This window comes from Lissotriton helveticus, chromosome 2_1 (assembly GCF_964261635.1).
Source record: "Lissotriton helveticus chromosome 2_1, aLisHel1.1, whole genome shotgun sequence".
Taxonomy (NCBI): domain Eukaryota; kingdom Metazoa; phylum Chordata; class Amphibia; order Caudata; family Salamandridae; genus Lissotriton; species Lissotriton helveticus.
The window spans coordinates 459,631,247-459,644,994 of NC_136059.1; the positions used below are offsets into that span (position 1 = coordinate 459,631,247).

General features: G+C 47.2%; 1 protein-coding gene across 2 annotated transcripts in view; it reads left to right on the forward strand.

Annotated features, from left to right (window-relative positions):
- IL31RA (interleukin 31 receptor A) overlaps positions 1 to 10,837 on the forward strand; it is a 1,277,572-nt gene extending 1,266,735 nt beyond the window's left edge. For both annotated transcript variants that reach the window (XM_078675103.1, XM_078675104.1), the window contains exons 15-16: positions 7,747 to 7,825; positions 10,067 to 10,837. In XM_078675103.1, the coding sequence (XP_078531229.1) occupies positions 7,747 to 7,825; positions 10,067 to 10,606 (619 nt within the window). In that variant the 3' untranslated portion in view covers positions 10,607 to 10,837. The remainder of the gene's footprint in view (positions 1 to 7,746; positions 7,826 to 10,066) is intronic.
- The last annotated feature ends 2,911 nt before the right edge of the window (positions 10,838 to 13,748 follow it).

Here is a 13,748-nt window from a genome sequence, read left to right on the forward strand (position 1 = left end):
TATGGCTCTGACCCAGGCCTCTTCACCTCGCAAAGCCTCTCCTGCTCCCCGCTCCAGGTGCGGTGCAGCCTGGCGCTGTCTCCACCCCTCCCCGGGGGCACGACCTCCCTTAGTCTTTCTCACCTCTCCCAGATACAAGCAAGCAATTCACATTCTGCAGAGACACACAAAAAGGTCTAAAGCACAAACTCAGCCATTTTCTCAAACAGCGGTTTCTGGACACACAGCGACAAAACCATCTACCCAAAAAGTTGTTTTATGACCCTGTGAGTTTAGACATACCAAACTTTACTGTTCCATTTCCAATTCTTGGGAAACTAGGCTAACAGTACTTTACCCAGCCTCCCCCATTCTATCCTATGAGCAGGATGGCCTTTCACCAGGGAAAATGAAATGGAGTATTTTCCACTATCAAGGCCTAGCACCCACACTGGCACCAGTCCTGCCTTTTACCTACACTGCACCCTGCCTAGGGGTTACCCAGGACATCCTACAGGGGTGCCCCATGTGTATATAAAAGGGAAAGTCAGGCTTGACAAGTGGTAGCACTTGTCAGGACACCATGCTAATTTAGCATAATGCGTGCAGGCCCTACACTGAAGACCTATGGTTCCCTCTCTGCGCATTTCTTTAGTACTAGCCCTGGCGCACACAGTGCACATCACTTAGGGATCTTGCTAGTAAGGCAATCATACCAACCAGAGACAACCAATCGCCCCTACAATTTATACAGGTAACATCTGTACTTGCACACTGATTAGCAGTGGCAAGTACCTACAGCATCTAACTTCACAATTCTTTGTCAGGAAAATGGTCTAGGGAAAAAGCAAAAAGTTTAAGTGAACTTTAGCCAACAAAACCAAGAGAAAGAGAGGGAGAGCGAAAGAAAGACAGAAAGAGAGGGAGAGATAAAGGAAGATGGAAAGATATGGAGAGAGGAAGACGGAAAGAGAGGGAGAGAGAGAGAAAGACAGAAAGAGAGGGAGAAAGACGGAAAGAGTGAGAGAGAGGAAGGCAGAAAGAGGGCGAGAGAGAGAGGAAGACGGAAAGAGAGGGAGAGAGACACAGAGAAAAGAAGAGAGGGACAGGGAGAGAGAGTTCCGACACTGCGCACCCAGGCCTTTCTTCTCACCTGCTGCCACCGGTGTGTCTCCAACCACGTGCCGGTATGTACTGCAGTTCACCAGGACCCCCATCTGAAATAGAACCCTCATCTGAAACAGAGTCCAGATACATGAGTGGCAAAGTACATACAATTGCACACGCCATCATCGTCTGCCTGCCCCTGCGCACCCAGGCAGCTGCAACCCAGCCCTTCCCGCTGCCCAGCGGTGCATGCCCGCTCCTGTACACCCAGGCCTCCCTGCTCACCTTCCGCCACCGGCGTGTCGCAAAGGGGGCCCACCACGTGACGGTTCTAGCCCCAAGCCCAGGGCCCGCGAACATGGCACCCTCCACATCATGCAGCCCCGCTACGCGGGCCATCAGGTCTCACACTTGATTCTGGGTCTTGATTTCGCTATGGCAGAGGACATATCAGTGCACATGGCATCATCGCACGCTGCACACCCGCTCAGCCCTTTTAGGTGCTACTAGCTCTGTGACCTGCGAGGCAACGCCATGTGGCGGTAGGCACGTACTGCCCGCTGGCTCAGGCCTACACTGCGGTCTAGCAGGGCTCACAACGATCATCACCAGCCTGGACCGCCAGGACGGGGCATCATCGGAGGCTGCACACCTGCTCAGCACTTAAGGTGCCCCTACCTCAGTGCACCGAAAGCCACCGTCCCGTGGCGGTGTGCCTGTGCCGGCGGCAGTGTATCCTTTGCCACCATGTCTGTGCCCACAAGTCATGGGCCCTCTATGATTGAGTATTGTGGTGCGGACGCGATCATGTCACCTCCGGCCCTGGGGAATGCGATGTCGGAGGGCCCTAGGCCCTCATGCCTACATTAACACCACACGTATACACCCAGATAGAGAGTGGAAATGGCGTCGAGCACGTGTGCCTGGCCCTTTTTATTGGCAGGGTCACATGTCCTGTGAAGTGTGTGCTGGATGGGTGTGGTGTGGGTGTAAACCAGCCATGAGGGAATGGTTGTGGCATGGTGACAACTGGACCTGTGATCAGCAGATCACTACAGGGAATACCTGGGACATGTAGTGTTGCCATCCCCCCCTGTGAGCGTGAGCGGAGTGGGCTGGCCTGGCGTATGCCAGTCCAGCTTAAGGGTTTGAACAATGACCCCGGGGCTCTGGGCGTGGTTCCGTACTGGGCTGGACAAGTAACTAATGCGTGTGTCCCTGTTGTGTTGGCGCCACCCAGACCACATTCGGCAATGTGTCACCCTGTGACCCACGTCCAACGACATGAGCAACATGGACGTAATGGGGAATCGCTGAGCCTACATTCATCCATACTTCCACACTTGAAAGATCATAGACACAATACATCTGTGTGATTATAAATGTTTAATGCACATTCAGTGGAGTGTTGCAGCTGGAGCAGTACAGGGCCATGCAAACCCCACTTTACAATGTTGGCCCATGGCGGGCCAGTCTGAGTCCTTCAGGGAATGACAAGTCCAAAGGAAGAGTTCAGTCCGCAGTCTGATTGCTGTGTCATTGGCGATCAAACAGAATATGGCAGTCCATGTCGAGGTCCAAAGGTGAGGGTGGCAGAGTGTATCGGGGGACAGTGGAAGATGATGATGCAGAGGGCAGAACCAAGCAGAAAGAAGCCATATGGTGGAGATGAATGCTAAGTTTTCTTCTTACCAGTAAGGCAGTTTCATCCGCATTTTCGTCCTCTGCTGTTTCATGTGCCTCACATGTGGGCGGTGGTGTTCTGTTTCAGCACTGTGTGGCAGTGATACCTCAGGGGCCGGAGGTGGAATGTTTGCCGCACTGTGTGGCACTGACACTTCAGGGGGCGGAGATGTGGATGGAGTGGTAGCAGCAGCATGCATCAGCGCCAGGCCTTGTGGCAGAAATGCCATGAGGATGGTCCTGAGGTCATTGAGAAACCCAGCTACCTCTCGCTGCCATTTCAGTTTAGACCCAGCCATATGCAAATCAGTCTTGACACTGCACCCAATGGGAACAGTCCAGCCCGAACTGCCAAGCCAGTTCCTCCCTGGACTGGAAACAAGCATCGTAGGACCGGTTTCGGGGGTTCACCCCTCTTCAGCCAGCATAGCTTGATTCCAGTGGCATGGAGAGCACAAGACTCACGTCTGAGCATACCCATCCCACTCGGGGTGACAAATGCAAAAAGAACTATTGATGGACAGAATGCAGAACAATGTCATACATTCACCCAGTACAGAAATCTGGGCCTAAATCCATCGTTTTTTGCTCACCATGCCATTTCAGTTTGAACCCAGCCATATGCAAATCAGTCTTGACCTTGCGCCCAATGGGCACAGTCCAGCCCGAACTGCCATGCCAGGTCCTGCCTGGACTGGAAACAAGCATCCTAGGACTGGTTTCAGGGTTTCACACCTCTTCAGCCAGGATAGCTTGATTCCAGTAGCATGGAGAGCACGGGACTCACGTATGAGCATACCCGTCCCACTCGGGGTAACAAATGCAAAAAGAACTATTGATGGACAGAATGCAGAACAATGTCATACATTCACCCCAGTACAGGGATCTGGACCTCAATCCATCGTTTTTTTGTTCACCATACCATTCCATTTTGGACCCAGCCATATGCAAATCAGTTGGAAAAATCAGTTGGACAGCATGGAGCGACTGTGGCAGTCCGTTAGGGAGTGTGAGTGGTCCCTGATGGGACTTAGACACCCACATATGGCATCTAGTTTGGCTGCCATGCGGTCGAACGCCACCCGCACCTGTTCAGCCAGATTCTCCTGGCACCCCAACACAAAGAGTTGGAAGGCCATGAGTTCTTCGGGGGGTTCCTGGGAGGCAGCAGTGGTGGTGGGTGCTGCCTGCTGTGCGGTCTGTGCAGCGGTTGGGGTCTCCTCGTAGCAGGTGGGCTGCTCTGCTCCTGGAGGTGGGCTGCGGAGGCTCTCCATGAGCTTTTGGAGGGCGTCAGAATCGAAGGTGTGGTGGTCCTCTTCGTCATCAGAGAAGAGAGGTTCGGGCTGCTCTGCAGGAGGTGTTGATTCTCCCTCTGCAATGTGGAGGGGTGATGCAGTTTTTCAATGCGTTCACATGTATGTTGTCGCATTGTACATGGTTTCATACAGACGGCATGACTGTGCACATTGTGGCTGTTTGGGAGGAGCTGCCTATTTGATGGGGGACAGTGGACATTTTGAAAATCCACAACATAACGGGAGTGTGTTTGTACTTATACATTATCAACTCCTCAATACCTGCTATGCCAAATGTGATTGGCCAATTTCTACACACATGCGGCACCAGTTGTGACCTGTCTTCTGTTGTGGCCGCGTTGCGGTTTGTACCACATTGTTGTCAATGTTGATGTGCACTGCATGTCATGTGTGTGTGCATGTGTGTGTGCTGCATTTCAGGGGAGTCGCCCTTGCAGCTCTGAATTTGTTGCCCCTTATTCCTTTTTTTTCCGGTGTGCCTTTGACTACTGTGCTTATACAGTGCTGAGATGTTGCAGACCTGGGTACATTGGTCTCTTGGTGGGAGTTGGGGTCTGGGGCATGGTTTATTCCCAAATGTGCTCTACTTAATTGTGCATGTGCGCCATTGTGCCCATCTCTCCCTGTCTTCCCAGTCCCTGGTCGTTACTCACCCTGGTGCTATTGTGTCTGGTCATGTTGAGCAGTGTCCAGTTCCCCAACTCCTGCCACCGTCTCCCCACTGATGACTGATGACTGTGGACAACATTTCCTTCATTACGTCCAGCTCATCATGTGGCGCAGGACTCCCCCCTCCAGTCTGCATTGCTGCCTTCTGGTTGTTGGCAAGTTTCTGCTTGGTTTTGCGCTTCACATATTCCAGTGCCTCTTGACCTCTTCCATTGTCCTCTTCAGCACTCCGACTGCATTCATCTTGTCCACGATGGACTGCCATATTCAATTTTTTGTTGCCAATGACACAGTGAAGGTGACGAACAGTAGTTGATGGTGTTCTACCACCTCTGTTATCAGGACCCTGTTTTCCTGCGGACTGAACCGCTTCTTCCTACTCTTCTTCTCATTGGCCTTCCCTGACCCAGAGGTCACAGGCTGGTCCTCCGGGGGCTTGTGTGGTTCTGGTTGTCCTCCGCACTTGCTCTGGCAACATCCTTTGTGCTTCGCTGTTTGGCATTTGTTTGTCGTTTTTTTTTCTTCTTTTATGGTGATTTTTCCGGCCTGACGTGTGTGTATTGCAGGCCTGTCACTGGTTTTGGCAGAACTTTGTATAGCGATTGGCCTCATCACATTTTTTTTTGCGTTTGTGTTTTGCATTTTTGCGGCGTACCGTTGACTTTATCGTGGACATTTGACGCATTGTCATGGGCCTAACGCTTAGTACCGCCATGTTATGAATGCTACGTTAACACAGCGTTATTTTCCCACGATAGACTGCGATAAGGAGAGTTGCGTTAAGCTAATTTTGTGGTAATTATCACACGTTCTTGAGAATATCCCCCAAAGAAACATAGAGAACAAAGTTAGGATTTAGTGAAAAGCCAAGTTTTTAAAAGCTTGCGGAAACTCCAAAAAGAGGGGGCTGATTTAATTTCCAAAGGAAGCCTGTTCCAGTTTTGAGTTGCACTATGCTTAGTCAGGTGCCTAGGGCATCTTCCAACTGGACTAGCTGTGGGGTTTTTCACTCTTTCCTTTCTTCCAAATAACTTTTCCAGCCATTTTTCCTTACCCCTTTACAATTGATTCCTTAATGTTCATACTTTCTATTGTCAGCCTTGAAAAAGCCCCAGGCCTGTGCGCCAAGAAGGGGCGAAACACATGTTGGCTGCATTTTTGTTAGTTCTACTGCTCTGGACTATCAAAGAAATACAGAATAAAAAGCATACAAAAAAACTTGTGACCTTTACAAACTGTTAGGGAATAAGATTCACCAGAAGATCTAGTTTCCAGCTCTGTTCTTTATCCAAATTCGAGCAAAACAGCATAACTATGATGCTGCTCATGTAAGATAATTTGATCTGTGTATGTTGTCCCACTCGCTTTATGAAACGACTGGGAAGTTAACCTCAAGTCTATTTTCAGTTTCGAGGTGTGAAAAAGTGGGCCCATGGAGTACACCACAGTGGGGCAGCACTGACTATGGAAAGGATGCACTGTCCCAGTTAGCGCCTCAGTGCATCTTTGATCAGGTGCACTGCACGCAAACCTGGATAGTGTGCCCTATTACAATAAATCGAACTCGCCCTGCCATGGGTGAAATATGGTGCGTTGCTTCAAAGCCCACTCTTTGTTTCTCTATGTAGGCGGATCCTACCTGTTCTTTAAAAAGGGGAAAGAGCCCCATGCAGGGCAGTGTGGTGAGTGACTGCACCCACCTGCAGGGGGATGTCTGTGGGTTCCTTGGGACCCTTTTCACCCCTTGAAAAGCCTACCCTCAGGGAAGTGCACTGACAGAGCGCCACTTTTTTTGGCTTTCAGTGCACCTCTTAAAGGCAAGTTTGCGTCTGCTTCTATAATACGTTATGGGCACAGAGGCAAAGAGGGTCTCTCAGTTGCATGGGACGATGCCCTCTCATGATAGCGCTGGTGTTTAATGTGTGCCAGTGCCAACAGTATTACAGAAGAGGACGTACAAGCGTTTGCCCACCCTTCTACAATACAATTGTGGTCCATGTCTGGCCAAAGTGGGTGCAAATGTCACTTTGTGTCCCCAGGCCAAAGTGGATAATGCAGTTCCTGGTGTTTAACACCAGACGTTCAGGGAAATATTTACTATCCTTTCACGCAATGCAGAGCAGCAAGCACAGTTGCTGCTCTGTGTGTAAGGGAGGCAGTAGAAATTTGCAATATCTACTAAGATATGGTGCAATTCTGCTGCCTCCTACCGCTGATTTCTGCCTAGTGCCAAAACAGGCACCCCAGCACCATGCAAGGGTGTCTGCGTTACAGGGAGTATTATTTTGTGCAGAAAGGGATACTTTCAAGCACACAAACAATCCTTACTAGCAATTTCATCTTTTTATTTGTGCTGCAGAATGTGTAGAAGTAGTAGGTAAGAAGATGAAATAAAGATATTTCTCTTCATTATACCAGCTACAGGAAGGCATAACATTTTGGTGCAATGCCAAGTTTACTCACCTTAGTAAATCTAGGGTTGTGCCAAAATCCATGGGGATTCCCGAACTGTACCCATGGAATGCCTCCCCGATTCAAAATAACGCAATACAGCACATAGCTCTATTTTATATTTACTAAACCATGCAAAGCAGCTTTGTGTGGCTTAGGAAAAGCCAAAAGGATTTTGCATAGGGGCTTCCTCATAAAAGTGACGCAACCCTGACGCAAAACCTTAGTTAATCTGATTGTAGGTGTCTCCTAATCGTATTCACAATCACACAGAAGCAATAAAAGAAGAGAGGATGAAGTGTGAACAGGGCCACAAAGAAGGAGAATGGGTTAGGTAGCAAAGGGAGTACATGGGTCTTTTCTCGTAAGTAACTTTACAATAAAATGGGCAATTTTCATCAGTATATCAGTTCTGCAAAAGTAAGTATGCCATGGAATTGTCATGGGCCGTTTCATCATTGCTGACTTAATCATTTACAGATAGATAAGGCTTTAACTCCTTTTGTCACAGTTCTTGTAAATACTCTTTCTTGATTCATAGGTTGAAACAAGTCTGCTGGCCTGATGTGCCAAATCCCGCAGGAAGCAGCATGGCAGAATGGTCTGATGATATGTCCAAGGTAACACTGTATTCATTCTTTTGTGCTTATGTGCTGTTCCTTGAAAACCTAATTTGGGACTTGAACTTTAACCGGAAACAGTTATGCCTCAGCCCAAAATCAAGGCCTCATTTATGAGGAATTTGTGTAGGGCAGAGCTGCAAGTCTTCTTGCTGCGCTGCCCAAAGCCTACGCCAATGTGAAAGGGCAGGAATGCACGGATGTATTAATTAAGGTGCATTCCTGTCCTTTTTCCCTCTGCTGGCGCAACATTTGCTGGCTAAGGCCAATGCAGGCACCCTTAAACTATGGTGCAAGGGTGCCTCCATTGCAGGCAGGATTGTTTTTGTGTAGGAAGGGGCACCTTCCTGCCCAAAAAAATCCAGAGAGGCGTTTTCCTCTTTGTATGTGTGCTCCAGAATGTGAGGAGAAAGAAAAATATTTCTCCTTGCTACACCTGCTCTGGGGAGGCAGAAGGTTTTGGCGCTTCCCCAGCTTTACCTGATTAAGTAAATGTGAGGCATCGTCAAAACCCATGGATGTTGTGTCGTAAAACCCATAGCAATGCCCATGGAATGCCTCCTTGGCACAGAGTGAGGCAAGGCAGCGACTTGCTCTGCTTCGGCTAACTCCATATTTATGAGGCCATGCAAAGCCATTCACAGTGGCTTTGCATCGCCTAATAGTTATAATTTAGAGACTTACACCACTAAAGTGTAAAGTGTAAACATAAAGTGATGCTCTCGCAGAGCAAGCCTCTCAAAAGTAAGCCCCTTTGTTTTTGAAAGTGATTATAATAAGCTCATGCCTTGTTGTTCAGTATCAGTTAAACACAGCTAGAGAAAGGGTATTTCTCAGAGATGGAGTTAAAAAAACTCTTCAATATTAAGCTCTTCACAGTTACATCCATCACACCCTTTCTGTAATACTGCACCCAGAATTACCAGTTGTACGGGGAACGGCAGCTCTATATTGTGGCTTTACAGGACTGGCAGTGTCGGGCCATTACAGTGTGGAAGGGAGAGAGCAGAAATGCTCTATATTTATCAAGACAAGGAGCATTTCTGCTGATGTACTGTGTGCTGCCTAGCGCCAACTCAGGCACCCTTGCACGATCGTGCATGCGCAAGGGTCCCTGTGATATGGGCAAGATTGTTTTCGTGCTGGAAGGGGCACCTTCCTGCACAAAAACAATTCTTTGAGGCATTTTCCTGTTTCTGCATGTGCTGCAGAATGAAGCTCACGTGGAAAGAGGAACTAACGAATGGAAAAAAAGAAATTTCTCCTTGTTACACCTCTTTAGGGAAAGCTTTGAATTTTGACACATTCCCCGGTTTACTAGCTTTAATAAATCCAGGAATATGCCAAAATCTATGGGTGGATTTATGGGAGTGCCATGCTCCACCCATGGAACTCTTCCCAGCTTTAAATGCAACACAAAGCAAAGGCCTGATCAATCTTGCCCATAATGTTTGTCACATACATCTTAACATTTCTACTTTAGTGTTATGCTCTTGTTGTTGAGGAGGAAAAGAAACTTCAAAACAGTTTTGTAGGACAAATGGTAACTTCTGACAGTTCCTTACAGCCAGATTGGGGGAGGAGGGGCACAATCGTCGTTTTTTTCTCGCATTTCTTGTTTCAAAGAAAAGGTTTTCTCAGGGTATTTTTAAAGTTCCATTTGTCCTGCTCTGATTAGGAGAAACACAGTCTTAGATTTACAAAGATTTTGTGCCAGGGTTGTTTTAAATTTCTTTACCACAGATCTGAAACAAAATCCAAGGGGTAGATTTACAAACTGTTTGTGCTGTATTAGCATCACAAAAGTTGATTTCTCAAACCTGTAAAAACTCATAACATGAAACGTACTTATCGGATTTTGATGATCTTGGTGCCAAAAGGTATTTAAAAGTAAGAGTTATTTTTATAAATTTGCTTGGATCTCCTTATTGAGTCGTGTGCATCATTTATTGGCTGTGTGTGTATTGCAGATGTCTAATACCCCTCTCTGTCAAACTCACCCAGGATCATGTTTATTGTATTCTGCTTAATAGCCTCCATAGGGGCCAACCAAGGTGATAACATCTATCAACTTGGGTGGAACCCGAACCCTCCTTTCATTTAGTTCTTTGAGTAGATCAGAAATGAAGATATTCAATAGTAGGCGTGCAAGGGGACACTCTTGTTTAATTAATTGCAGAAGATGTATATATTTAAATAGAATGCTGACAAATAATTAAATGTTTTTTTTCCTATTGATAGGTTACTCCTCTGCTGTACATTCAGCCTGATGGGATTGTAAATGATGAAAATATCAATGTTTTGGATTCCCTTTGCACTGATGGAAATAAGACTAAAGTCATTGAAGAATATCCTAGGAACTTCTTAGAATCAACAAGCAGACAACATAATTCTCATTACTGGAAAGAGATTGATTTTGCAAAACCTCCATCTCCCCTGTCCTACATATCTGCAGAGAAAATTTACAAGAGTCAGTTATCATCTGACGCACCAGGGGAACAAATAAATGTGTCCGGGAGCTGTTTGATTCAAGGTTTACCTTATGAAGAGGACAGTATTCAGTACACGGCTGAAGAGGAGATATGTATGGAAAAAGCTGCTTTCAACCCCTATTTGAAGAATTCAGTCATTACGCGAGAATTCATATTTCCTGGGAATAGCTCCAACCAAATTGGAACAGGAAACAACCAGCAGTTAATGATAATAGCTCCTTGCCCACTGAAGGGTATAGGAGAACACTATGTAACCACAGATATGGTGGGCCTTAGAGTGGTGCATTAAGCTGTGAGTAAGAGAATAGATCCAGATTAATTAGATTCAGAGAAATTCTCACTGGAGAGCCTTCCGAAAAGTGAAAATGAACAGGTGGTCCTCGTGCACACTATCACTGTCCTACATTTTAATAATAGGCTTGAAATGAAAGCAATGGAAAAAAAGACAAACTGTATTGTTTTTGCAATGGGTGATCTACAAACAGATTGTTTTCGCGTATGATATCAGATAAGAACAATCACGTTCAAAATATACATCTTTTTTATTTTATAGAAGGTCTCTCTTGTTTTTGATTTGGTCAAAATGTTTATTGTTGTGCCATGGAATGAAGCAATGCTTAACTGATGGCAGAATGATATCTGTTTTATTGACCTTTGTTGGAACCTCCACTTTCTGGTTGGCTGCAGGGATGACCCCAGCCAGGAAGAACGTACTGCTCCTGTCATGGACGGGGGATTACACTCACTGCATAACCTGTGCTCACCCTTGGGTAGCTTGGCACTGAGCAGTCAGGCTGATTCTCAGAGGCAAGATGTAAAGCAAAGGAATAGCAGTTAATTGGGATAAATACACTGAGTGTCACAAAAGGGACTTTATCACAGGATGTATGTAAATAACGTTTTTTTTCAACACACATATTCAATCATTATAACATGAACATCATATTCTTTTGGGTATAAAACATATTGGAACATATTATAAGCAGTACTAGGCCCACTCGTATGGTTATGAAATCAATAGTATGCACACATTGGACAATTCCTAATCTAACCCCCCAAAAGAGAGAGCACCCTTATGCGGTGAGACATGCTGTCCACCCCAGGACCATCCTAGGATTCCTGATAATACAATCCCACACAGTTATAGGTTACACCCCAGGTCACAACAATATAAAACATATGTACATAAGCAATATTAGATCACTTTTTAGCAGCACCGTGGGCCAGAGCCACACTGGTAAACCCAATGTCAAATATATTGTCCTTAAGGCATGAAATCAACATGTAATACGGCACCGCCAGCTAGTGTCGTGAATCACAGACGGTGTGCAGACTATTTCTCTCACTCACACATAGTCACTCTGCACTGCTCCCCAAGTGCAACAGGTATCAGACCAGTCCCTATGGAAAGCTTTTGCACATATACGCACTGATCACCCTAACGCGGTGCTACCGGTACCCAGCATGTCAATGGATAACACCCTACAGACTCAGTGGCCCCAGCCTCCCTCCACACTAGTTCATCCTGATGGTCCTATATGCCCAGATGGAAGATAACCAGCCCCTCCTCCCGGATAATAGGCAGCATGCGGCCGAAGTCACACTTAGTCTAGGTCCTCAGAAAGCGGGTGGGGATATGTAGCAAGTTTTAATTAGAAAGTAGACATAAACAAAGGGAGTTTAGCAGCCACTTGGGAAGTTCATCCACAGTTCTCAAAACACAATGGAGTCGCATAGCCTCTTAACCCAATTCTGAACTGTCTTGAAAGCGTTCTTTCAACCCAGTCAATCTCACTCACTACTACCTGGCACCAAGATGTCTTCAGGAGGGGCCAGATGTGGAGAGGGCAGTTGGTCCGCTGTGATGAGGGTCAAAAGGGAACAACCGATGAATGAGGAGTAATACAAGGGAGCCTCTCAATAGGAGGAGGTGCCCTGACTGGTGCACATTGATAAGGATCATGCCCAGGCAATCAGATTTCAACCAATCAATCAGGGTTTTGTAGAGGGCACTTCTCACCCATTAGGGTCTCAAGGTGCTGAGGGGAGGGTGAGAGCAGTTAAGTTTGGGTGATTCGAAGAGCCAGATCTTGAGGTCTTTCCTGAATTGGTGCAGTGTCGGGTTTCGTCGGAAGTAGAGAGGGAAATCGTTCGAGGTCTTGGCTGCGAGGTAGGAGAAGGACCTTCCACCAAATCTGGTCCTGTAGAAGTATGAGACGGTGACTAGGGAGAGGTCGGCTGAGTGGAAGTTTCTCTTGGGGGCATAGAAGGAGAAGCGGTCATTGCGGTATTGAGGTACAATGTTGTGGAGGGCCTTTTAGGCATGTGTGAGCAGCTTGAAAGTTATTCTTCATTCTACGAGGAGCCAGTGGAGGTCACGAAGGTGTTGAGCGATGTGGTTGCTCTGTGGGATATCGAGAATTAGTCTGGCTGTGGCGTTCTGGATGGTCTGGAGTTTGCTGAGGAGTTTTTGTTTATTCCGGCATAGAGAGCATTGCCGTAGTCTAGTCTGCTGATAATGAGGGAGTTAGGGGCCATTTTCCTGGCTTCGGAGGGGATCCACTTGAATGTTTTAGGTAGGATGTGGAGGGTGATAAAGCATGGCGTTGATCTGGCAATTCATAGTAAGCGATGAGTCCAGTATGATGCAGAGGTTACGTGCATGATCTATCTGAGTAGGTGGGTTTCTGAGGGCCCGGGCCACCAGGCGTTGTTCCATGTGGAAGGAGTGGAGCCAAGGACGAGGACTTCTGTTTTCTGAGTTAAGTTTCAGGCAGCTGTTCTTCATCCAGGTGGCGACGACTTTCATACCTTCTTGGGAGTTGTGCCTGGTGATGTCGGGTTCCTTGCTGAGGGAGAGAATGAGCTGGGTGTCATCAGCATAGGAGATGATGTTGAGCCCGCAGTTTCTGATGACGTTTGCGAGGGGGGCCATGTAGATCTTGAGGAGGGTGGGACTGAGGGCAGATCCTTGGGGTACTCCGCATCTGATCTCTGTTGGTTCTGAAAGGAAGGGCGGGAACTGTGTTCTGCCCGTGAGAAATGAGCGTAACTAGTCTAGGGCCTAGAGTCTGGTGGCTAGTGTACAGTGGGAGACAATGTCGAAGGCTGCTGATAGGTCCAGGAGGATGAGGGTTGCAGTTTGGCTTTGGTTTGGAGGGTGTGTATGTCATCTGTGGCAGCTAAGAGGGCAGCCTTTTTGCTGTGGTTGCTGCAGAATCTGGATTGAGAGGTGTCTAGGATCATGTTGGTTTCGAGGAAGTGTGCTAGCTGGGTGTTGATAGCCTTTTTCGATGACCTTGGCTGCGAAAGGAAGCAGTGAAATGGGCCTGAAATTCTTGAGGTCCGTCGAATTTGCGGAGGATTTCTTTAGACGGGGGTTGACTTTGGCATGCTTACAGTTGTCGGGGAATGTGGCGGTTTTAAAGGAG